This window comes from Ischnura elegans, chromosome 3, assembly GCF_921293095.1.
Source record: "Ischnura elegans chromosome 3, ioIscEleg1.1, whole genome shotgun sequence".
Taxonomy (NCBI): domain Eukaryota; kingdom Metazoa; phylum Arthropoda; class Insecta; order Odonata; family Coenagrionidae; genus Ischnura; species Ischnura elegans.
The window spans coordinates 88,688,800-88,715,028 of NC_060248.1; the positions used below are offsets into that span (position 1 = coordinate 88,688,800).

The 26,229-nt window shown below is 37.5% G+C and overlaps 1 protein-coding gene across 1 annotated transcript in view; it reads left to right on the top strand.

Moving 5' to 3' along the window:
• LOC124156127 overlaps nucleotides 1-26,229 on the top strand; it is a 51,830-nt gene that overhangs the window by 15,009 nt on the left and 10,592 nt on the right. The window contains exons 8-20 of the mRNA XM_046530466.1: nucleotides 3,017-3,159; nucleotides 4,044-4,213; nucleotides 5,421-5,750; nucleotides 8,448-8,548; nucleotides 8,655-8,820; nucleotides 9,388-9,544; nucleotides 9,721-9,788; nucleotides 12,427-12,678; nucleotides 13,864-14,179; nucleotides 17,389-17,531; nucleotides 19,643-19,840; nucleotides 22,494-22,712; nucleotides 24,567-24,970. Of these exons, the coding sequence (XP_046386422.1) occupies nucleotides 3,017-3,159; nucleotides 4,044-4,213; nucleotides 5,421-5,750; nucleotides 8,448-8,548; nucleotides 8,655-8,820; nucleotides 9,388-9,544; nucleotides 9,721-9,788; nucleotides 12,427-12,678; nucleotides 13,864-14,179; nucleotides 17,389-17,531; nucleotides 19,643-19,840; nucleotides 22,494-22,712; nucleotides 24,567-24,970 (2,667 nt within the window). The remainder of the gene's footprint in view (nucleotides 1-3,016; nucleotides 3,160-4,043; nucleotides 4,214-5,420; nucleotides 5,751-8,447; nucleotides 8,549-8,654; nucleotides 8,821-9,387; nucleotides 9,545-9,720; nucleotides 9,789-12,426; nucleotides 12,679-13,863; nucleotides 14,180-17,388; nucleotides 17,532-19,642; nucleotides 19,841-22,493; nucleotides 22,713-24,566; nucleotides 24,971-26,229) is intronic.

The window sequence follows — 26,229 nt, forward strand, 5'->3', positions numbered from 1 at the left end:
TTTTCATCGCAATACAACCCTTACGTGCGGAAAGGCACTTTAATTGCCAAATATGGGATGTCAGTGAAAAATTAGAAATACAATGACTATTTTATTTTGGTTAATATACAGAAATTCGCGGACAGAGTGAAAATAAATTGATCTCTTGGATTGGAAGTATTGTTATGGCAATTAAATTCTTTCTAACGAAAGCACATTTCTTCGGAGGCTATATCTTGACATCAGGAGCAAAGTCTTTGCCGAGGGAGGGGAGGGGGTTGAGGGGAAGTCTCTAGTAAGTGGTGCGGGACACACTTCAGCGGTATGTGCGGGGTGGCGCCCTAGGGGGGGGGATCGCCTTACGACGGACGATATCTCCTAAACGCTTAGAGATAGGTTTAAACAAACAGAAAATCGGCCCTAAAGGGCTTTACTTTTACGTTTTACATAGAAATAGCTCTTTTTTGGCCCCAATAAACTCAATTGAGGGTCCTTAGTACTTAGGGCCCTTGGGGCACGGGTTGCCGTTATTTTAAAGTAACCAAATTTTAACACGTGAATATAAACACCATTTGGATCATTTTGAGACCAGGAAAACATAACTTTTCGCAATTCTGAAAAATAAAGCCTAATGGCCAGGCACCAAGGCACCCTGTTCACTTGGGTTGTAATCAGAGGGACAAGAATACTGGGGCAACTGCTCCCCAAAAAAGAGCTCCTTACAGAAATGTTTAAAATATTATGTATCATGCTACTCGTAGCATAGAAAGCATTTTGCTTTCGTTGGTGCCAGCAGGAAAGGGTTAAGAAGAGATACAGAGGAGAAAGAGAGCCTGGATGATTTAAGCTCCAAGGGGGGAGGGGATATGACAAACTTTGTTGTAGGAAAAAATAAAAGTTAAGTGGAGAAGGAGGAGGAAGAGAATAGCATATGCACAAAGGGAGTAGACTTATTTCGAATTGAAACAGGAAGTCAAAATTAGGATGGTATGTGTACTGGGGACATTTTCAAAATGCCCCTTGTTTACCTATCTTAACGAGTATATACATAGAATACTTACGAATAACAATTCTAGGTTTATGAAAAGAGAGTAGTGCAAATTATGTTGAACAGCACGAAGCCCATGGTAAATTTGAAATTATATACCTACTCTTACAAGTTGTAATTATACCTACTCTTACTCTACTTACAAATTAAAGGTCAGTAAATAAATCTTGCAATTAACACTGAATTTATGTGAAAATTTAACGCAGTAACATTCAAATTTTTTTATTTTTAATTTGTAATATTTTATCTAAAATTGAATCAAGCCTGTAATTCCATCAGATATGTACTGCCTTCAGTAATTTTGAATGCCTGTCAAAAGTGATCATGGAGCACTTGGCTGCTCATTAAAAAGGTCACTTAAGAACTATCATGGCATCAACAACTCAGTTAAAGAGGGCGGTAACTTTCAAATTATTTTATTTTTAAATGTAAAAGATATCTGATCAAGGATATATTTTTTGTCATCTATTTTCCCTTCCATTATTATATATTTTATTTTCCTTCCATTTACTCTATTCTTTTGCTGTATTATGATATCAGTTCTCTGTTAACGACCTCATTGGTCCAAGTGAATGTCCATTTCTCAGAAGAGTTTCATCTTTGAAGTCAGTGAAGGGTTGTTACTAGAAACTTCTGGGCCCAGGGATGAAAGTTGATAGTTGGTTGGGGTTACTCTTACTTAATTACACAGAACCTAGGCACTGCATAAATGATTGAACTATGTTTTACTCCTGCTTATTGGTTATTATCCATTGTGCTGTTCCTTGTATTATCATTTATGTTAGTTACTGATCTTTGCAGAAATGTGCAAAAAACATCAGTATGACCAATCCTTGAGTTTAGAGACTCTGATATTGCTCTTTTAGTGTTCATAATGACAGTGTGAATGTCATAACTAGTAGACAGTTAAAATAAAAGTTTGTGGAATAGTACTGGGTTTTTTTTCACCATGAACTCTAAGATTTACTCATGTGATAATTATCCTTTTGCTATGGGCATTTTACTCTAAATGTATTCACTCTACGATTTGGTTCACTTTTATAAAATGCTCTGCAAGGAAACATTTGCACAGGAATGAAGGTTTCAGCTCCTAACCTATTTACAGTAAAACCTCTATGTAGTGAACCTCTTTACATCATAAACCTCCATACATCATACCATCCCTACGGTCCCGTCAGATTTACATGTAAATTTATAGGCAAACCTCTTTGTAGTGAACCTCTTTATATCGTAAAACCTCCACTTATCATACCAAGGAGATACCCCTGAGACGGCCTAACTACCTCTTCAAATCAAACCGAGACAACTAGACACCATTAATGCAGCCGCGATTATGTACATAGAATGGCATTTTCAGTGATAAATGTTTCACCCTAATCATTTTTTTCTTATATACCTTTAATATGCTGTAATTTTCACGTTAATCATTAGTTGTGGCAATTTTATTCCATATGAGAGCATACCTAACAGTAAATAAGAACAAAGGTATATAACTATCCTAATCATTTTAAATGACTGTTGAATTAAGAGAGATCTCATAATTTTCTCTCAAATCGTAGTAAAAATCATGTGATAGCACACGCTTTCTGTAATTATTATGTATATAGGTAATAAATACCCCTATGAAAAAATTGTATAAAACTGTTTCAAATTTTTATACATTGTCATGGCAATGTATAAGAATGTTTAAAAATTTGAAAGTTTTATACAATTTTTTCATAGGGGTATATGTTCACTAATCCATGCATGTTTGTTTAAACACATACATATAATGGTTTTATTGACAGTAGTGCCTTTCATTTCTGAATGATATGAAAAAATGGTGCCTATCACTAAAACCTCTCTATAGTGAACCTCCATACATCAAAATGCCCAAATTTTGGTCCCCGCCGTTACGATATAAAGAGGTTTTACTGTATATTTTATTTTGATTTTGGTAACATGTCATTTTAATTGATATCACCACCTTCTATGTTTTATAACTTTTAGATAGTAATTGGAGAGAAAAATCAAACTATTGTAAGCTATAGAATGAGGAATAGCAGTGACCATGATGCCCCTTACAAAATAGTTATGAAAAGCTCTGTGGAAACTGAAGTAACATTCTGGGAATGGAAGGACTTTACCATCAGGTGGGGAATTCTTAGTTTGTATGTGTTTTTATGTGAAATTTTGCTCCACATAAGTAAACATCCTAATTCACCTGTAGAAAAATATATGTATATAATATCATGGTGCTGCCACTGGCTAAATTTATTTCCTGTTAACAAATTTTGAAACTACAGCACGCTTCAGACTATCCAGGCTAATGATGGGGAGAGGTGGCTCGAATAATTGGAAAACACGAATTATCCAAACTTTCCATTTAATTTCTTGTAATTTTCACCATATACATTAATCAATCAATCTATTATTATTCACGCACACTTTATGCTATTTTAGATAGCTTCCCAGAATCATTAGCAGCTTCCTTTTTCTGACTGCGATATTTTTTGCGGTGATAATGTGATTGCACTCATATTCTTACTGCTCCGTGTAATATGTACCTAGTTTCTGAAATCCACGCATCCATGGCTGCGAGAGTTGTGAATCAAGAAGAATCTTGTTCAAAAATGGGATGTATGCACCTCTATGTGCAGATTTTGAAGAAGGTCAGTTTAATGGAAATGAATTAAAATTCAATTCTCAGATTTGACCTTAATAAACTCAAAAAATTGAGCATTTAAAGTTATAGCAAAATGTAAAGTAGGGAAGAGTCCTGATTTCTCTTGTTAATAAATATGTAGCCTTTTCAGAAAATTAGGTATGTAAATGAAAAACTGGTGGAAACAAACTTCCTTGTTCCTGGAACTGTTACCCAACTTACTCAGCTGCATAGTGTGTTGCATATTTATAGGGATGGAGTCACTATGCTAGAAAATTATGGCATAATTTTGTGATTTCTGAATTACACTTACTGAAGTACACTTTCATGATAACCTTTGTATTTACTCTTGGACTTCTATTTGTAATATAGTTTCTTTGGTGACCGAATTGAAGTATATAGTTCATTGAAAGAAGCATCCATTGATCAGATGGAGACAATACTGGTTACCAGCCATAGTTCTGCTAGACTAATGAGATGGTTTTCACCATTTTCCCCAAAAGGAACAGTTTCTCATTGGACTTTTTACTGTCTCCCTGAAGGTAAGTACTATGAATAATTTCTAACAATTTTCTATGTTTACATTATCAGATGAATTTTTTTGTCTTTGTTATACTTATTTACTATGGAGTTGAGTTGGTGGGCTTCTAAGGCCATGAAAATTATACAGTTGAGGACCTCAAATCCGGAATCCAGAAACCCGGAAAACCAAAAATCCGGAACGTTTGAAAATTCCTCTGTGTAGTGTTTCCACTTGCCACCTCGTGGCACCACTCTCCGAGCCTTGTTCTCGGGCAAGGAGGAAGTTAGCCTATGAACATATGCCAACAACTTAGGCAGCGACACGTACAGATCTCAAATATCAAGCACAAGAGCCTGAATGCATTTATAAATTAATTAATTAAAAAAATATAGAAACTGAAGACCAGAAATCCAGAAACCCTTTGGCCCCAAGCTTTCCAGATTTGAGGTCCTCAACTTTACTTCCGTATCATAAAATTCTTTTCTTTTAATATATTGTAAGGTAATAAAAATCATGCATGCATGCATGTTCTGAGTAACATAATTCACATTATTTATGCAATTTCTATGCAGCAGCTAAATTTTACTTTTCACAATGGTACCATTTGGCATCCATACCAGCTGCAATACCAGGCAGCAGCACTGTGTTAGTTTAGTGTTCTTTGAAATTCTTTCAAGTTCACTAAAACTTTTGAGTATGACTAAACATTTTACTGAGTGAGTGCAGTATTTATTGGCATCAAACTTTGTTTCGTATGTGAAATTATTTCTTCCAATTTTTTAATGGTTATATTTTGAAAGAGTTTGTGCACCAGTAGAATTTTTAATTCTCCTGCAATCTGTATGTTGGGTTTTTGAGAGTGATTGTTGATGATAGAAGACGTTAATCTACCAGCTGAATATTTTGATTTTGCAATATCAAGATTATGAATATTTTGATTCTGATTTCGCAAAATGTGTAACCATACATTTTCTAAGTGTATATATTTTTCTGATGAGAGATGACAGATACATTCTCTTCTTGATGGACTGCTGGTCTGCTACTCCAACTCAAACTCTACCCAAATGAAATATGCACATTATTATGTCTGAATGTGAATGAAGAATTGCTTGTGGATAGTTGATAACACAAATAATAGGCATTTGCCCCTAGGACTGAGAATAGTTTATATTCATATCTTTAGGAAAGGTTTTTCACATGTCACTTTTACTTATACGTTTTCACAGAGGAAGATAAGGCGCCGGAAGCTCTTCCGCCAGAATGCATTACCTCAATGAATCCCATGGTGACAAAAAAGTACATGGGCAGCCACTCAGTGTCAAAATCTGGAATGCCTTGCCTTCCTTGGATTGACCCCACTATGGTGGAACGACTAGCGACATTTGAGCACAGTTTCCCTGATCCTTCACCCAAACTTGCGGGTGTCTCTTGCCGAAACCCAACAGGTGGACCATTAGGACCATGGTGCTACAGATTATTGAAGGATAATGTGGATGAATCAGGAAGAGCAAAGATTAAGGGTGAAGAATGTGGAGTAAGAAAATGTAGATATGAAGGTAATTTGGCTTACTTTTGATTTCAAAAGAGAAAAATAATGATTTTTCGTAGTATGTATCCACATAACAACTTAAATAATGTAAAAAAAACCTAGCGTATGGACACTTATGTATTGACAGGAATTTGTGTAATGGAGGCAGAGTTCCCAAACCCTACCATTAGTTTAGCCTGGAGCCCTAAATTTTCAAGTGTGTTTATATCTTGCAAACAAATGAAAATTAGGAATATTACTTTATGCAGGCTTCCGCGGGTCGATGAATATGAAGATACGTCTCTTTCAGGTAAAACGGGTGTTTTACCCGAAAGAGACGTATCTTCATTAGGAATATTATTTTATTCAAAGTTTTAGAAAATAATTTTTCATTGGCATGGCATTGCTATTGAATAGTATAATTGCTACTGTAATTGTCTATGTCTGCATTTTGATTTTATCTCTTCAAAATATGCAGACACCATGCTCTAGGGCAACTTGCATTGAGTTTTGCTCTACATTGTTTTCTGTATGCTAAAAGAATCTGAGTGGGTATTCTGGCCCATTAGCCCATAAGAACAATCATACTCTTAATGAGTGGGTGAGTAAAATAGTAAATATATGATGACATTGATCTACTATCAACTTTTTAATCATGTTAGAGGCTGAGGGTTTGTGCATGCACCATTTTTGTCATTTGAAAGTCAAGAGACCACAAGACTAAATAGCCTCCATAATATGCTAGTACAATACACTGTGCAATTCAGAAAAATATCTACTGTACTGTTTCGCCCTGCTTTTTTGGAAACACCCGTGGGATATGATTAAGTTTACACATCAAATCCTCGGTCTATGAACAAGATATATTCTGAGACTTTGTTCCTAAGTTGAAAACCCTAATTGAGGCAACGAAAAGTATAGTTATCCTGCAGCATGCAGCACTGCATTACAATATTGTGTTAACTCATGATCATCACACACTGATCTAGCTGCTTGTGAGACACGGAGGGAGCTGAAAAAAAATTGCTGCACATGGGAAGGAATAATGGACAATTCCTGGCTTCAGAATGGTAAAATTGATAATTTAAATTAATATGACGGAGCTCTAAGTTTCGAGCGCCACCACGAAGGACAGCCACCTGGATGAGGTCGTTGCCCTGCTATCCTGAGGTTGCAGCTGTTACTACCAGGGTATGCAGAGTCTATAGTGCCAGGAAGGCACCACGAGAGAAAGAATCACACAGAAAGGCAACGGAGAAGGGCTTCCAAGTGCAAGAGACGATAGAACACATCTGTATCGTTTTCCATCAGCATAAACATGGTCGAAATTATTTCAGTCTTTAAAATTATTTATTTATTGAAGTAAGGTTAATCACGGAACTATCCCATCCCCTTCAATTAATATTAATTTTCAAAATTTCACTGCGTGTTTATGCAACATTACACTGGTTTTTCACCATGGCTACGTTAGTCTACTGCATATATCGCAACAAGTGCAGACATGAAAACATGTTTTTGAATCTTCTGTTTTAATTTACTCATCTACTCAATCCACAGAACCGCTTTTGCTCATAAAGAATTACCTTTCCTTGTCTTAAATTTATCCAATCAACTACATATCATGCAGAGTATGCAAAAACACTGAGTGTACATACCCTAATGACTTATTTCTGAATTTTATGACACTCAGTAATCTATAATGTTGTTTTCAGCATGAGGAAATGGTTGGGGTTAAATATAGATAGGTATTAGTTTTAAAATATGGGCTTCTTCCGCACAGCCAAGGAAAATGGCTCTGCAGATTCTGTTTTCATCTCCAAATGCTTGTTTGGAGCAGATCTATTTTTAGGATAGTTTGTGCAAAGATGAATACACTAGACATGCAGATCAGCTTGTTTGAGAAAGTATTTCATAAATTACGACAGGCCCTCTAAAAGTAGTACATATAAAGCCGATTTTCTCATTCTATTTCTGCGACTCAGAATAAGTAAATTAGAAATTTCTTGCAGCAGCCCTGTGCATTAGGGCGGATCGGAAAAATAGATTTTTTTCAAATCCATCTGGCCCAATGAAAAAAAGTTGTGGTACCGATCAAAAATAAGGCCTGAAAAATTTGAGTCCTTGAGGTGAACCCCTGACCCTCGCTCAAAAGCAATTTAGGGGGGATGGTCGAAATTCGAAAAATATAATATTTTATGATCATTTCCTATAGATTTTGCCGAGTTACTGTTCTTAAGGGCAAAAATTTCGTGCATTTTGACATATCTGCCACCGTTTAGCCACAAAATGCCTAAATTGCATTTGAGCGAGGGTCAGGGGTTCACCTAGAGGTCTCAAATTTTTCAGGCCTTATTTTTGATCGGTTCCACAACTTTTTTTCATTGGGCCATATGGATTTGAAAAAAATCGATTTTTCCGATCCGCCCTACTGTGCATCCATGCTTCTCTTTTGTTATGAAATTAATTTCAAAAACATATCTAGGTAATGACTATGCTGTGGTGTAATTAATTGAGCCCATAAAATCTTTGTAAGAAGAGGAGTTACTGTATAAATAATTGATGTTTTGCTGAAATCATTTTGGGCTCTCATATTACCCCTTCATCTCACCATTAAATGATGCAAGAAAAAGGGAAATTAAAATATGTGAAATTTATTATAAATTCCCGAGCGGTTTTCTATTACTGAAAGAGTGCTATCATTTGATGGTCTTTTTTCTGCTTTCAGATTGTCGTATGTCTGGCATTGGGACAGATTATATTGGAAATTTAAATAAGACTATTTCTGGCAGGACATGCCAGAGGTGGGACTCCTCATCCCCCCATATGGTCAGTAAATGAATCCTCAGAGGTATTATTTAGTATTCTTGAGGCATTATGTAAATATGTACATGCCATAGTGTAGCTGCCATAAAGAAAAAAAATTCTTTTCTAGGTGACCAAGGCTTTGCAGAATTCATCTCTCTTTGCTGATCTAGACATAAAAAAAGCTAATAATTACTGTCGAAATCCCTCTCGAAATAATGCTGGACCTTGGTGCTATACAGTTGACAACTCCACTCCAATGGATGTGTGTGATATAAGAGACTGTGTTAGGCCAGGTTAATATGATTATTAAATTAAAGCTGGAAATTTTTAAAATCACTTGTTTAAAATGGAACCTGCGAGCATGCTTAATTCTATGTAAGGGAAAACCCTACTTCATTAACTCTTATTTTGACTTTGGGATGGAGAGTGAAAAGGATCCCTCTCACTTTTATCTTATGAGTAGAATTTTGATGAATCATGTTCCTTCTCATTCTTATGCATAAAAATACAGGTATAAGGTCTTAATACAGGCTTAATGAAATGTCTTCTAGGTAGCAATTTTTGATCTTGAGGGATTCAATGGTAGAAGGTTAGTTCATGATGTTTGAAAGCTGCTGATAACCAAAAGCTGTTTAAAATTAATGTATTGGGACATAATGTGGTGTCATTTCTAAGTGATGAATATGAATTTCTTCAGCACTGCAATTTAATGCATGTAGACGCTAATTGCAGTGAAGACATTTCTGTAATTTTACTTGAAAGCTTAAATGAATTTACTATTATTCCTTCAAGGCCCTCTTCTTGTTACATAGTTTTGAAGAATGATATTCTCATTTTCTTAGTTATTACATAATTTACAGAAACGTGTACAGTCCTTGTGAGGGGAGTGGGTGAAGGACGGCTGTTATATATACTTCCTTATTGGAAGACACAAGGACTTTCAATTTGGTTGAAGGAGTGGGATCCAGATCATACTGATGGCTTGGTTTTTATTCTGCGCCCAATTGATGAAATGAGGTAGGTCCATACAATTTTTGTGGATTCTTACTGGCATGAATTTTTACAAGCGCAAGTGCAAAAGATAATAGGGATATAATGACATGAAATTGATAGCCTCTAAATTGCTGTATAGTAAGTTCTATTTTTGGTGACAGCTCATTTAAATTTAATTTCCTTTGAATTAATTATTTCAGGTACTACAAGCTTGTGATAGGAGCCGATGGTAACCAGAGAGTCAAATTGTTTTACAAGAATGAAACAGGTGTGTTAAATTGTTAAAGCAAGTTCGAAAGCAACTATTATGTATTAACTTTATATAATTTTAATTATGTAGTTACTTATTTTTGCATCTTTGTCAATGAAGTTCAACTACAAACATAGGAATTTTTTAAACCTTACAGATCACTCTGGTATTATTCATTAATTCTTAACCAGTAATGTTTCTTCTGAGAAACCTCAGTTTAAACATTTTAGATATTTAAGAAAGTTGAATTTTAATTTATTATGAAGAAAAATGGTGAGAATTGATGTATTGCCAGTGCATGGTAAGAATGGCGTGATGCAACCTTAACTAACCTATGCTAGTACACCTATGTCTCGTATAGTGCAAGGGATGCGTTCCTTGGGGTCTTTGCGCTGTACGAATTTGCGTTATACGAGAGCGTTTTAGCATTGGGAAGATAGGGATGCGTTCCTCGTAACATAGGTCTTGGGTATTGAATTTCCTCTAAAACATCTATATTCCCATAAAAAGCCTTAGAAAACATTATTCATAGAAATGTTTATAGTTTAAAACATCTTTAAAGATAGTATGCACGCATTCAAAGACTTTAATTCATGTTAAAAAAAATTCTTACGTGCTTTTGAAATTCCCTCCTGTCGTGCGGGTGGGCTAACATCTGCTATCTCAGGGGATCGTAATGCGTTGCCGGCAGTTGACGATTTTTCAAACTTGTCTAAAAACAACTATTGTGTCACCCAGGCCCTTTTGTCGCTCATCGAAATGACAGGAAAATGCTACTTTGAATGCCATTTCATAGCTAGCGGAGTTAATGAATGATAAATCATTTTAATTTGAAGTCCTCCGAGTCATTATAGCAGCTACGTACGTGAAACAGTCTTTAAATGCCTTGAAACCTGACCCAGGTTTTCCTTCCCTGAAAATGAATGAACAAGATTGCATTCATTTCCAAAACAATATCGTCTCGTGAACACTAAAAACTGGTTGAGGGGGAAAGGAGCCACTTTCAATCACAGCTTGGAGTTCATCAGAAAATGTTGCGGTGACTGCGCTATCAACACTTGCAGATTCACTTGATATCGCCGCACTGAAAATACCTGCTTGCCATGTAAAACACTGAAACCAACGGGAGTTTTCACTAAATGTCTCGGAGCGATTACCAACCTTGCCTTTTCGTACTAATTCATAATGAACTTTCCGTATGTGCTGAGCGCTTGGTCAAAGTGGGTGCGGCTGAGGTCACTAATGTTTCAACTTCGTCTTTATTCAGAATAAGACATCGCGAGTTTAACCTTCCGCACAATATCGCTTTCACGCTCTCCATTTTCAAAGCAATTTACCTCTTACAATTTCTCTTCTAGGTTTATGGTTTTTCTTGATAAATTATTGATTTTTCTACACGCATTCCTATTTTTTGCCATATTCTCTTGGTTTTTACTCTGTATATGGCTCTATCTATATCACCTTCCACTGCTGAACTGTATTCCTGAGACGCAGAAGGCCTACGACTGCGGGGAGGGAACAAAGCCATTGTGTTTGAGACTCTTTTGCCCTTTTTTGTGTTTGAGACCTTTGTGGACCCTTTTATGTGTTGATGCTATTCATGCGCCACTCGGCCACCGCTCCATTTCTCCCCCGTGAATACCGATGACCTTGAAGGCTTTAGCATAGACCCTCTACTGGAAGTCAATCGCCCGATAACCTATGATGGCAAAAATACGTCTCAAACCGTATTGCTGAAAAAAAATCATTTCCACTAGCCCCACGCTTAATTAACGATCTAAAATATTTATTATCATTCTGTTAAGGGGACGAGATAAATTACTTCGGTAGGCCGGCTATCTGAACCCAATGACGAGTAATACTTTTGGCCATTGCACAGCAATGGATTTCGATTAATATATAAACAAAAAAGAAGATTTGAGGCAAGCAATAATATTAATATGCATAAAATGATAGAAATTTCGTGTGTACTTAGCGCAAGTTCACGTTTTATCACGAGAGCGTTTAAGATTTTTGATTAGGCTACACTGCGTTGCAATGTTTCCCAGAGGAATGAATTTGCGCTATATCGAAATTGCGCTAATCGAAATTGCGCTATACGAGACATGGGTGCATATCTTTGAAATGGCTATTTATCAATGCTTAGCTTTGAAAAAAACATGATGTAGTAATTTTTTGGTTTTTTCAAACCAAAATACTGTTCTGTATTTTACTAATATACACATAATGCCCCCAAAATTTCAACAGAGTGGACGGCGTTAAACTCAGCCAGACGTGGAAAACGATTTTCCGAAAGAGAAGATGACAAATATGTTACCAGCAAGGTTATTCGCTAGACAAGAAGAGTCCGCTCGTCGCTCAAGGACAGGGGTGAGAGTTCTGCTGACGTCAACTCCGCCCCCCTCCCCCCACTACTCCGGTGGATGGGGGAGGTGGACGAGTATATTAATTGACCACCGAATTCCGTAATTTCATTCATCGCCCGATGATGCGTCCTGCAACGGTCGCGAAAGCTCGCACGACAAAGCGCAACACGCAGCGGCACCCGGAAGCCATTATCAACGATGCCCCTCGCTGCGAAAACCTACGTTCAAATACTAATATACACATTATACTTCAGTTTACTCACATTTAAATCAACATCTTCGTATTTCAGGAGAGTATCTTATGAAGGAAAAGACTGTACATTATGTAGTTCCTGCTGGCCGCTGGGGAGGATTCAACCTCAAATTAGGTCATGGATGGATAGTACTGAGCTATGAAGGAGCTAGCTTGCAGCGTCTTTTTGACTGGACACATTTTTATGACGAGGAAAGCGATAATCCAACTGATGCCCCCTTCACCCCCCTCTTCCTCACTTTCACTTCCTACTTGGGACATACCATCGGCTTACATTTTCACTGCTCGGGTGAGTCATTTTGAAGTATTACATATATATTGGTTTTTATTTTAGTTGCAGTGTGTTATTCAGTACATAATGTAAATATATCTATTGTTTTGGCATTTTTACTGTGGATTTTTTAAATAATTAACTCAAAGTGATACAAGTAAAATTGGGCAATGCAATGTTTCCACTGAGAAATCTCAGTGGAAATCTCCGTGTTGTGGCTTATCCGTGCATGAATTTTTGATGCTTTCTGCGATCTTAAAAAAAAATAAACATGATGAAAAGCACCAGGATATTTGCATTTTAATGCCAGGCTACACCTGACTTATTATTTCTATTAGAATTCCCTTCGCTAGGCCACTGTCAGTGAGAATCGTTGAGCATTAAATAGCAAAGACAAATATGTACATGTGTCTATATTGCTGGTAGCTTTGTTGGTAGGATGCTTGTCATCTCACCTGAAGGTCCTAAGTTCAAATCGTGGTTGAAGCTTACAGATGTACTTCCACAAACTATAATTCTCAATGTGGGAGTTGGTCAAGGGAAATACCTGGGGCAAGGTCTGCCCTCACCTATCATTAGCCTTCAGGTTTAATAATTGAGTGAATGAATTTCAAATGATTAAAATTACTTTTTAAAAGGACTTTTGGTCACTGTAATTTGAATCTGGGGAACCAAATCACTCACTGAAATTTTTTAAAATGCAGGGATGCAGCTGGTAAGCAGATAATTCTTCAGTAAAGACATTGCTCTTGACTAATTTAACCCATTATAACCCAATTTTGCTGTTAAGCAACATCAAAAATCTATAAATTTTCTTCTCTATTTACGAAGTATCTAAATTATGCATTACTTTATGTTAATTGTAATTACGAAATCATTAGCTCCAACGATAATTGTGATTGAGAGAAAAATTTTCATGTTTTCAAGTTGAAATATCCTGAAATTTAATATCTCCCAGATGCAGCTCTGGGTTAGAAAGGGTTAAGTATACCGGTAATAGCCACGGTGATATCTTTACGGAGTCACCCGCAATGCACAAATTGTGCGAAATCCTATTCAAGGGGAATGATTTTTTTCTCTGTGGATTTTTGGCGCGAGTTGCTCTTGATTTGTTTGACCTTTCAGTGAAATTCATCCTATTGGGATATGTAAGAATTATTCCTTTATTTTATGTCATCCTCATTATGTATTTAATTGTTGCAGAGTGCCATGTGGAGAAGACATCTACGAGCAGGTTCACTAAACTTCTGCCCATAAGACGTCCTCTAAATTCTACATCAACGAAATCAACAAACTCAACTCGCTTGGAGTTCCTCCTTCGAGGGAATGGAATAGCACTCATACCCTTGATGCGCCAGCCTGGGATGGGGGACTATTATGGTGTGACTATTGGAGAGAGAGATGGACATACCTCATTCTTGATTCGGAAACTTCCCAAAGCAAAAGTTAAAGTGCTAGCTCGGGCAAGCCAATCAGAGAAACTTCTCTTTATGGATAAGTGGACTCATTTCACGATAAGGCAAGTTTTGAGAAGCAACAACCCATGCATTTTCAGCGTAAATAAACTTACAGACAATGCAGTCAGTAAGGATTATTTGGTTGTTGGGGAAAACTGAAAAAAGTGGTTGAAAGCATTGATGCTAATTATGTAATGCAGTCAATTGCTTTTCTTCAGTTGTGGCCCTCATCTTTGCATGTAGTTGATCATGGTCTGTATTTTTAAACTTTAATCACCTATGTATCTCTTGGTTAGAATCACATTTTATCGTGGTTTGATGTAATAAGTATACTGTGTCTAAAAGAGATTAACTTCGTGGGCAGTGGTGGTGATAAGGGCCAAGCCTGTAGACCCAATGGTGGAGGGGGGTCCCGGCCCAAGAGGGCCCCCATGACCAGCAGGGAAAAATAACACAGTAGGCTCTCGTTATAAATACCAACAAAGTGGTTGAAAAGTTCTCAGCTGAAAAAAGAGGAGGCTGGGCTTATGCCCCATTCACACCACATTCTTTTTACACCGGTTAGCCCCGACCATGGTTACAACACAAGGTGTGAACGCAAGTTACCGTTAACTGTGGTCGGGATTCTGACCACCGTTTTCCGACCACAGTTGGCGGTAGTTTATGCATGTGTGAACGCAAGTTTGTTAAAAGCTGGTTAGAAAAAGAAGAAGGTGAAGCAGCAACAAGGTATGATGGGCGGAAAGAAAACAGAAAGTAATGGGTTCGAAGAGGAGATTATTGTTGAACTATATTCGTCAGAATTAATTTTAAGGAAAGTGTTATGGATTCATTCCGTAATTTGTTGTATATTATGAGATTTTAAACCTGATTTAAGTTATGCGATGTACTATAATTTGTAGTGAATTAGCCATTAGCTTGCATTGTATTGTAACGGAGGTATTGAATAATCTCTATAAATATTTTGCTAGAATTATGTAAAATGTGCGAAACTACCTTAATAAAAATCCGATTGTCACAATGATTTTAATGTTTTGGTATGAGTTCTTTGTCCCAGTTTGAAAAAGATCACTTATGTTCATCCTTGAACAAAAGTTCCTCCCATATCAATATGAAATATCAGGCTAACTGCTAGTTAGATATAACTATAGAAAATAAAGTTATAAACGTCGGGTGATACTTCATATCACAAAAAATACCACGTACTCTCTCTTATTTCATAAGTTTAATTTCAACAATCGAGTCACATTTCTGCAAATTATTCATCCACCATTTAATTGAAGTAAAATAGTTTTAATTTATGGCATAGCATCAGATTGGATCATGTCCTTTGTTGAAATCAGAAAACAATAATTGCTAAGACTATAATGCAGCGACAAGTGTATCTCAATCCCAAATCACCACAGGTGTGCCTCAATTGAGGCTTAAGTCTCAAGATTAGGTCCTCTTTTCTTCACCTACATCAATGATTTGTCAACACATCCGAATCAAGGGCAAGTAGTAGTATATGTTGTTGATATCAACCTAATTATCACTAATAGTTGCTTTAATTTGTATTCAATAGAGCAGTAGAAAAAAAAACCATGCTATCTATGAAATGATTAGTTGGACGAACACATCTGAATTAACCTCTGCATAGCAAGGAGCAATGCTCGACGACGCTGGAATGCAATATTTATGTTATATATATTCATAAGCAGCTCATAATATGTGCATACGTTGAAAATCATTGCAATTAATACTAAATAATGTTCTCATATTATTAATGCTCAATGTAAGGCCTGGTTTCGAAAATCACTCATCCGTGGCTATGTGATCACGGATACAGAAAAGTGGTTTGCTGGAATGCTTCAAAACCACTGCTCAACATTGGAAACTACACTGTCAGGCACCACACCATGTAGTTGTGCCTCACACATTGTTGCCCGGGTTGTAACTGCTGCGGAACATGTATCCGTGATCACAGAGTGCGGTCGTGCACTGCGAGGCTTGGAAAACAGGAACATGGTGCTTCCGTGAATGCAGCTAGCACACAATTGCTTCCGTTTTATGAAGGGGATTCTAGCGGAAATAATAAGCCTGGTGTATCCTAGCACTTATGAAGTAATTCCGATGATGCCTTTCGCACGATGTGCATTGCGGGTGACTCCCATAAAAAGTTATCACCACGGCTAGTCCCGGTATACTTTAAACTAGTCAAGAGCGAACACCTCTTTGTGTTCTATGTCCGGGCCTGCTCTCCGGCTGGGCGCTGTGCACATGATCATATGCCCAGCAGTCCAGCAACACCTTGTCCGGTAGTGTCCGCAAATATCCACAGGGAAGAATGATGCCTCGGTAGCTTAACTGGCTAGAGCACTCTACCAGAAATCGGGGGATCCGGGTTTGAATCCTGGTCAAGGCGAATGATTTTTTTCTCTGTGGATCTTTTGAACGATGTGCATTGCGGGTGACTCCCGTAAAAAGTTATCACCGCGGCTAGTCCCGTTATACTTTAATTCCGATGATTTTGTGTCCAATTTTATTTTTTTATAAAGATTGCGGAAAATATTGAGTGAGAGTTTAAAATAATGCACGGATAATCCGCAACACGTATATACCAAAGCCGGATAATCGGGAGTCTACTGTATGGTGAATTTGAAATCTGCATTAATCTGTGTGAGCATGTGCTGAAATCTGTGTGAGCATTGAATGCACATATATTCTCTCAAATTCAATTATTGTGATTACGAGGAATAAGTGAGTCACTTGCTTTCTGCAAAAGCCTCTTCAATTTGGTCACTACTAGCCCTTCCAAAATATTTTACAATGATTTCATGCCCCAATTTTCTGCTGTAATTTTGGCCACTGACTATGCTTAGCATATTACTCTTCTAAGGTTCTTTAGATTTATAGATAATCAAATCAAATTTTTGATCACATCCCTAGCTGAAAAAAATGAAAGGCTCCCATTGACAATTTGAATTGTGGGTAGTCTTTTTTTCAACTCTCAAGAGTTTTCTTGTCTCTTTGAAAGCAGAATAATTGCCTGCCCATAGAAACCTTCCTGCTATTTATGTATCTTATACATATTTTCTGATTCGATGAGTTGGATTTATTTCTGAAAGTTCTTAAACATTGTTGCATGAATTAATTACTCTCCAAAATAGAAAAGTTTAAGTAATATGTGTGAAGAGCTAAATTTTTCTTAACATGAGATATTTAGACAAGTCATATGGATTATATAGTGGCTTATGCAGATGGACTATAGAACTGAATAATTGTCTTACAGCTTTAATGAAACAAACCTCCAACTTTACCGAGAAGAACAGGAAATGATTCACTTCCAGAGTAATGAGACTTTATTGTTTTACTGGTATTCACTTGGAACCGAGAATGGAAATATTACATGGGCGACCAATTGTGAACCCCCAGGTAACAGCAATAGTTGTAGTTGATACTTGGATGGGTTGGTCAAATGAAAATCTAAAATATATTTTCTCAAGTGATTTTTTTGAATGAAAGTTAAGCAGAACGGTATCTTTTTTTTAATGCCTTGATTTGCAGTACACATTCTGCTACATGCATGAAACGTATGATTTGAAGTGGCCCCTCACTCTGTAAAATCTAATTTTAACTTTTTGATGTGTTTTTTGCTCAAAGTGCATGATGAACTGATATTTTCGGCTAAAGAAAACAGAACCTTTTAAATATGTACCTAGTAAAAATATTTGGCATAACTATTTTGTATAATGTGCTCCTAAAGTACCATAATGCATTTTTGTTCAAGTAAGTTCATGATAACCTATGAGGGTCATTCAATAAGTAATGCCCCATATTTTTTTCTCAGAACTAACCCTTTAGTGTGGCAGGCCGATATATCAGCTCTTATGTAGTCCATTATTTAATATTGTAACCTGTCTCGTCGGGTTTTGGGGTGGAGGAGGATTCTTTGGAGGGTTCGCTCAAGGCGAGCAGGTTGTGGTTTGGGAGTAAGGGGAGGTGGGGGAAACGAAAAAGGAAAAATTGGGTGTGGGGTGGGTTCACTAGCTGAATGGAGGCTGGCGTGCACGAAATAACGATGGCTAACGTGACAATTTATAATTTCAACAAAACTTTTAATACACAATTTAACTTTGAAATGAACAACAAAACACATAAATGGATTATTCTTCTGCATAAAAAATATAAAACTACTACTACTGGCCAGTTAAATGCAAAGTGACAACAATTATCAAACAATAAAAGAAAAGACACTCTGTTTTTAACAAATGTTGGCGTAAATGAAAGAAAACGGAATAGTTGAATAATGACAAACTCCAATATCAAATTATCACATTTGTCCTAATTACTATGATTAACTGTTCACACACACGCGGGGAAAAAGGGGAGGGCATAAAAAAACATAAAAAAATGCACAGAAATATTTCACAGTTCTTCTTGTCTTGAATAGTGGGGGGGAAATGGGGCTCCTCGGGGTTCTTCAGAATTCAGCGGGGTGACAAGAGTACTTATCGCTCTCTCAGAGTTGCAGATGGAGATGGCTTCCTTGGCTGGCTCCGGTCAATGTTGCTGCATCTCCTCTCGCTGTGGGATGAGAGAATCTCTTCACTGGGCGTCGTGGAGTGACGTTTCTCTATGTTGCGTGCTGGAAATCTTTGTCTCGTCTCCTCTTTCCTTGCTACCGCCGTAATTAAATTCAAAGTCAACTTCCACGTCTCACTGCGTCTCTCTCTCTCTCGTCCACAGGTTTACAGGAATGCCTCAGATGACCGCCAGAGCCTTCGGCTGCATCTTCATGCCGAATAGTCTCCTTTTCGCATGCTGTACTCAGCTTTTATAGCCCGGTGGGCCACTTTCTGGGGGCTGGGGTAAGGAGGGGAGATTCGGGATGGCAGGTTCTCCGACTCTTCAATAGGGGAGGGGGGGGTTTTCGCCAAAGTTTGTGGAGGGTGGGGTTAGTGGGTTACATCACCTTCCGTTTGCTATGTGCAGGTGTTCTTCTCTCGCTGTGGGGTAGGGTTAACTTGCTGCTAGTTACGTACACATAGGAAAATTCCATTCTTGAACTAGGCGGAGGAATCGTGGGAGGGGGGGGGGGGAATGGAAAAATACGGCACCTGGGTCATTCACGCTTCACTTCACATACACACGCACATATTCACATAAAATTACATAAGCCTTCCCTACCTCGTAAACACCGATTTAGACGCCCAGAAACCGCGCCAAGCGGCATCGGTTACATTATACATATATTACTATAGCTCATTACATTCATTCATCTGTTGGGATAGGTGAGGGTAGAGCTTACTCTGGGCTAAGCATCAGGTATTAGAAATTCACACATTCAGGGTAAGGGTAAGGTGGTCCAGGGCAAGTTCCTTTCCTTGGGCCACCTTTCACATTGAGTATTTCCATTTTCAGGTGCCCAAAGGCTTCACTTTCTAAGGAATGGATTGTACACCACTAGTATAACTGATAACCATGAATAAAATCACTAGACTGGGCAATTGGTCAATTGCTTTTTCTGTATTTTCCCTCTTCAGACATTGATGGTGATCCAAGGGATGGTGGATGGTCCTCTTGGTCCTCATGGCAGTGTAGTGCCACCTGTGGTGGAGGAGTAGGCCGAAGAGAGCGCCGCTGCAACAACCCCACCCCAAATGTGTATGGGAAGGGATGTGAGGGCCAGCCACTCCATGAGGGGTCCTGCAATCGATACCCGTGTGGTGCTGTCTCACCAAGTAAGTGCACGAATCCTTTAACCTTTTCGCGCCGAGCTCCTTCGCGGGAAGTTGCTTTTGGCTCTACGAATGGTTTGAGATTTTCTTTTTCGCCCCGTACGGAGTTTTTTTTCGGCTTGGGACTGACCAGGTAGTCGCTCCCTCCCCTTAATGACCTTTTCTAGCAGGGTGCCAGACCCTTTCCGCGGCAACTGAGCAAATATAATCCTCGACCCTTTTCCCCGAAGGCAGCCCATCCCGGCCTACTTTTGCGGTCAGTTTATTGTTGCCAGTGCAATTTTAATTTTTTAAATTGTTACTGTTGCATTAAATGTCAGTTCATCAATGTATTCCTTTCATTTTGCAATGCCTGTAGAACTTTTAAACGAAGTTCTACGGTTATTTTTAGGGTTTTCAGCGAAACGGCACTATATCATAGCCAAATGAGCTTTTCCGAGAAGAGTGAGGTTATCATCTTCCACGTACATATTTCAGTAGGAGAATACTTACACCAATGAGAGTACTTACAATATGAGAGTAATTACCTGGGTAGAGCAGTTCTTATCCCTGCAATGGTATGGAATGCTTCTCACAACATGTTTCTACATAAAACATTCCCTATTGGTACATTAAATTTACGAATTTTTAGGATATGCATTAATCAGTATTTATAGCGAAATTCGTTTATAAAACCTTTGTATTCAAAGGTTGGTAAGAGGTTATTAAAAATAGCCGCTGTAATTTTGGCTCACGACAAAGAACTGAGAGAATCAAATTTTATTACATTACGAGGGCTTTTTTTCATAGAAGTTAAATCGGATATTCTATCGAATTTCATCGCAAATGTACACTTAGAATGTAGCTAACAGAGTAACGTATATTTTTAGATGTAAATCATTACAATATCGCTCCTATAAACTTGCTAGTAAGTTATAAAAATAACAATTAAACATCTAACCTTAGCGTCTCCAAAAATTGTTCTAGGTGATGATCAACTCCGTTAATATGTACGCTAGAATTCCGTTTAAAATTTGGAACCAATCAGCAGAACATACAGAATGTAATTACTCGCATTGATTTAAAAAAAATGCAACATTTACGTTTTTAGTTATTCCACCTTATAAACAAATAAGTGACCATGAGCACCTTCCTTGAGTGGGACACTGAGAGCCGGAATGGGCCGAGGTAATCCCCACACGGACAATAGGAAAGGGTCGGACCTCTCGCGCCGAGGGACCCTAATGGCGGTTAGGACCCACTTGGCATGCTTGACCGCGAAACTGTGAAAACACGGCCTTTGGCCTTTTCCTTCCAAAAATTCAAGCCGTGAAAAGCCGGCCTTCCTCCTTAAGCATCAGAAAATTCAGGCCGTGAAATCACGCCCTGCGTAGGGAAGAGGTTAAACAGTAATGCATAGAAAATGGGTTTTATTCACTGGTGAAAAGTAACTGGCAGATTTAAACCATCATTTTCCCAAACTATTACTTTTTCATGATGTGAATAACCCTTGAACTCATTGATACTTTTAAATGGTTTCTCAGGCTCCTGAATCGGCAAGGGGCTCTCCCCAACTGCAGTTGAAAGCCTTTGAAGGCTTAACTAATCTTATGGGCTGATAAAGAATTTTGATGCATTTAACTCTTTTGCTGTTGTGAACGTACCTGGTACGTTTGCATGGCAGGCTGCTGTGAACATACTTTTACATACTCCCTGACATGCGCTCAGCCCTAATGCTACATGTGATGTTAGGTTTCTGGAGGATGGGCTGCAGCTAAAGGTTTAAGAGATCCTCATCAACCCTTTCCACTCAGATATAGAGTGATATTTGACTCAGTGTAGCTCACTTCCAAATTGTGTGTCGAATGTACTCAAAAAACTGCTCTTAAATTCAAGAGCATTTAAAACCTAAATTCAGAGAGGACCTCTGGTAAGTATGCAGGTTGAAAATTTCTTAGGGAAAATAGTGAAATACATGAGTAATGCATCCAAGTGTTTGTATGTGCTTCTTTATTTTGGCCGGATTATTCATCTTTGTGGTTTTTGCAGCTAGAGGGACAATTTTTTCTCCATGGAATCATGGACAAGAGTCCAACTTTTGGGTGCTAGGTACCCTATTGGAGGCTTTGTTTGCGCAGAAAGTGAAGGACCTTATTTCAAACCCCCTCAGTGAGCACAAGTTCAGTAAATTGAGAGAGGAACTGATTTACCAGTTGTCTGCTTCTCAGGAGCAGAAAATACTGGCAGGATTTTCAACATGAGGAGAAGGGATACTTTTACAGTCTTTGCATCAATTATTGAATTGTGTATCACTTCCTGAAATACTCTTCAATGAAACCTAAGGCTTGAGGATGATGTATTAAACACTACCTACCTTGGTGATAACAAAGTATTTAAAAAATTTATTGAAAGAAATTGCTCTTAGCTCTTCAACCTCATTATTAAGAAACTCCTCATTTTATTCTATGAATCTTTGGAATTTCAATTTATATAGCAGTTACACAGATAAATTCAAATTGGTTTCTAAATATGAGTTTCCTTCCAAAATTTTACTGATCCCATTTGTTTATTTTTCCCCCTCACCATTTTTACAATAGCTTTCTTAGAGTTTCTCATGTTCCCTGATGACTTTTTGATCATATATATGACATTAAAACCTCACCCCATTTTTTTTCAGGCACTGTTTCCCGAATTAGGGATAATCTCCGAGAGAAGTATTCAGGCACTGTTGCGGAAGAAGGCAAGACGGTCATTTTACCTTGTGGTAATTTTACCGGGAGGGAGCTACTAAATGCAACAATGAAAGAGTCACCAAACTCAAGTATTGCTTGGGCCAAGGATGGATCCCGCTTGGTTGACAGAGATGGACTCACAATATTCGATAATTATGACCTCGGTAATAAATCATTTAAGGATGATGTGTATAACCATCATCATAATTGAATGAGATCTACAGGGTTCCCACTCAACCGTGAAAACCTTAAAACCATGAATAAGCCGTAAATTTAGTCTACCGTGAAATAACCTGGAAATAGCCGTGAATTTTGTCATAATACCTTAAAAATCTCTCAAACTTGATTGTAGAACTACGATTGACAGATGAAAAGAAAAGTTGATGTTTCAATCATGTTTCAAGGCCGAGTCACGTGCAGATACAGTCCACGCATTTTTCTGCACACGTGTATTCGAAGCGCAATTATTAATTGGTGCGTGTGCCATGACAGCACATTGACCTTAAGCCTGCGATTGGAAGACATTAACCCTGGCAAAAAATCAGGCACTTCTTCACTTCCCTGCCACCCTGTTCTCTCCATTTTCCCACTCACACCCTTCAGCCAGACCTGAATTTTGCTAACTATAGGTGACTTCATAAGAGATAACACTTTCATTGCTGCGTTTGCATTCAAGGCATCTGTTGTGTTTTCTACATTTTTAGTTAGCGTGTGGCTGATGATTGTTACGTGATCAATATTTCTGCCTGAAATGCATTATCTACAAACCGTGAATTTGATGACATTCATACCGTGAAAACCTGAAAAAACTATAAATTTTATAATGTAGTCAAAGTGGGAACCCTGGATCTAGCATGCTGTTTAGTGTCCATAGATTATTATAAATTATTAATGCTGTCATAAATTTTAGGTCTTGAAATTATCTAGTTACGTGATAATACAGATGTTCTGGATTTGACTTTGCTGGCCCCTGGAAAAGACAACTATGAGGGTGGGTTACATATTCATTTTGCAGGTTCAGAGTATGTAATGATATCAGGCATTAACATTAATCGAATACACTGCAAGGTCTCTGAGGTGAGGCATTTAAGGAATGGAAATGAAATTTTATGTACGTATCACTGCTACAGGGTTTGTACAAAAAGGAATCGGAAAAATTTTAAGAAAAGTATTTCTATTCGAGATATTGTTACAATGTGTCAAAAGTCTTCAAAGTACATCCCTTGAGAATCAACACCTTCTCGTCAGCGGCTATTCCGTAACTCGAAGTCTCCCTGGTAGGCAGATTCAAGAATGTCCTTTTAGGTATGCATGCAAGCCTCTTTGATTGCTCTTGAAGTCCCATGGTGATGTTGTGAGATGGAAGATTTCACTTTTGGTGATAAAAACACCTGTTGCAATAATAGCTATGCAAAAAAAAACATGTAAACAATCAAACAAAAGCCTATTCATAGCAATTACCTACATTAATGTTGTCAGATAAACACCAACATTTGTTCCAAGAGTATGGGTTGGTAACTCCTCAATAACTTAGGAATGCCAGCTCAAACATTTGAAATGCATTTAAAGTTACTGTGGAAACAATGGAAAGTAATGTAAGTACTTTAGTAAGAATGAAGGTAAACTTATCTATGCAGAAAACATTTCCAGCTTTTTTTCCTTAAAATTTTGCTTGTTGGCTCTGAATTTCAAGATGGCAAACAATATTAGGCAACTTTTTCTTTGCAAGATTGAATATTTCGGCAAAAATTATTTTTTTCCTTAAGGGTCATAAGTATACTTTTTGGTAGAAATACATATTCAGAAAATGAATCTTTTTTACTATTGCTGCTATTTTAATTGCCATAGGTACTATTTTATTTGACCATGAAATGTGTTGTGTGGCAACAACACCATGTCAGCCCACTCAAATATAATTCTTAACAATGATTGGAATTATATTGATGGTGGAAAATTTCAATTTTCTTTTCCCAATCAATTTTGCCAATTACAGTCAATATAATTTTTGATCATTTCAGAATTGAAGAATGTGACAACAGCCGATTCTGGAGTTTACCTGTGTGTCATATGGCAGGTCATCGAGGAGAAGAAGGAAGAAGTGGCCAAGAAGAAAGTTAAGGGCCTGAAGAAGCTGAAAGAAAAGACTAAAACCTTTTTCAGTCGCCTGCAAGGGAAGGTTAAAAATAAACTGCCAGATGATAATGATCTGAGGTCTCTCAAGCCTTTGACACTGAGTGTAGCCTCCGTAGCTGTCACACGGGCCCATCAGGATCACAGACCGACGATGTCCATCAGGGAAACACGGAAAGTACGAATGCAGTGTCGGGCACTTGCCTTGAGCCTGGTCTATGCTGACCTTCAACTTGAGTGGTATCTAAATGGGAGCTTATGGAAGGACTATGGATTTGTCTCTCCAGATGTGGTAGGTTAATAATAATAATAATAATTATTATTATTTTATTACTCCACACACAAATTACATGACAATAACAAATTTGAGTAATTTTAGGTAGCCGCGAAGGATAACCTGTTTGAGGCTACCATCCAAAATAATAATATTTATGCTTTACATATAGTGTAGTTCATTTTGTGTTACCTTGATAATCTATGCAACCAAAGCTTAAGTGCATGCATGAAAAAAAACAACTAAAGTACTATTTATAATTCATTTACAACAATATTTGTTCTACACTTTCTTTAGTGAGAAGCCAAGAATGTACATTTTGCAAAAACTTTTTTAAAGACTTTGAAATAAAACATGACTGTGGTAACAAATTAAAAACCTTTGGTCCTACGTACAAAAAACATATTTTAAACAAAGTCAAATTTGGTTGTGGTAAGGGCACACTTCTTTTACGCAGGGTAAAGGGAGAAGGCAGGGACTGAAATATTTTAGAGTTGCCACTTCTAGCATAAAAACATCGTAACACCTTATAAATATATAGATGCCTCAATGGAAGCAAACCCAAATGAAGAAAAAGTGGGAAGGATCTTTCAAATCTGTCCTTTTTCAAAATAATACGTACAATTCTTTTTTGTAAAAAAACAGCAGGTTTCAAGGAGTTAAGATATGCGCCACCCCAACAAAAAATGCCATAGCTTAGCCTGGTATTTACTAAGGCGTTATAAATTGTCTTTAGAAAGCTTTCAGGACATTTATTTCTAATGAAATAAAAATTTGCCAGTGTGTGACGCATAACATTTGTGAGACTGTTGATATGTTGATTCCACTTTAAGGAATGGTCAATTGTTACTCCTAAGTACTTAATACTAGAAACCCGTTCAATGGGTAAACAGCTATTGCATAAAGTTATAGGACAATTTTCTTCATGATAATGTAAAACCCAATCAAATTTGTACCTGCTACATAAGTTATAACATATATACTTCGTTTTAGCTACACTCATATTCAATTTGTTGGAGGCAAACCAACGTCGCAAATTGATCAGATCTGACTGTATATCATATTTTACATCCATCCAGTTTAAACCTGAATAATTTAAGGGGACATCATCAGCAAATGCTGTCACATGACCTCTAAAATTGAAATTACACAGATCGTTTATATAAACAAGAAATAAAATTGGACCCAAGACGGAGCCTTGAGGCACTCCAGAAGTTATCATACTATAATTACTATAAACATCACCAATTTTTACACACTGCATTCTCGATGACAGG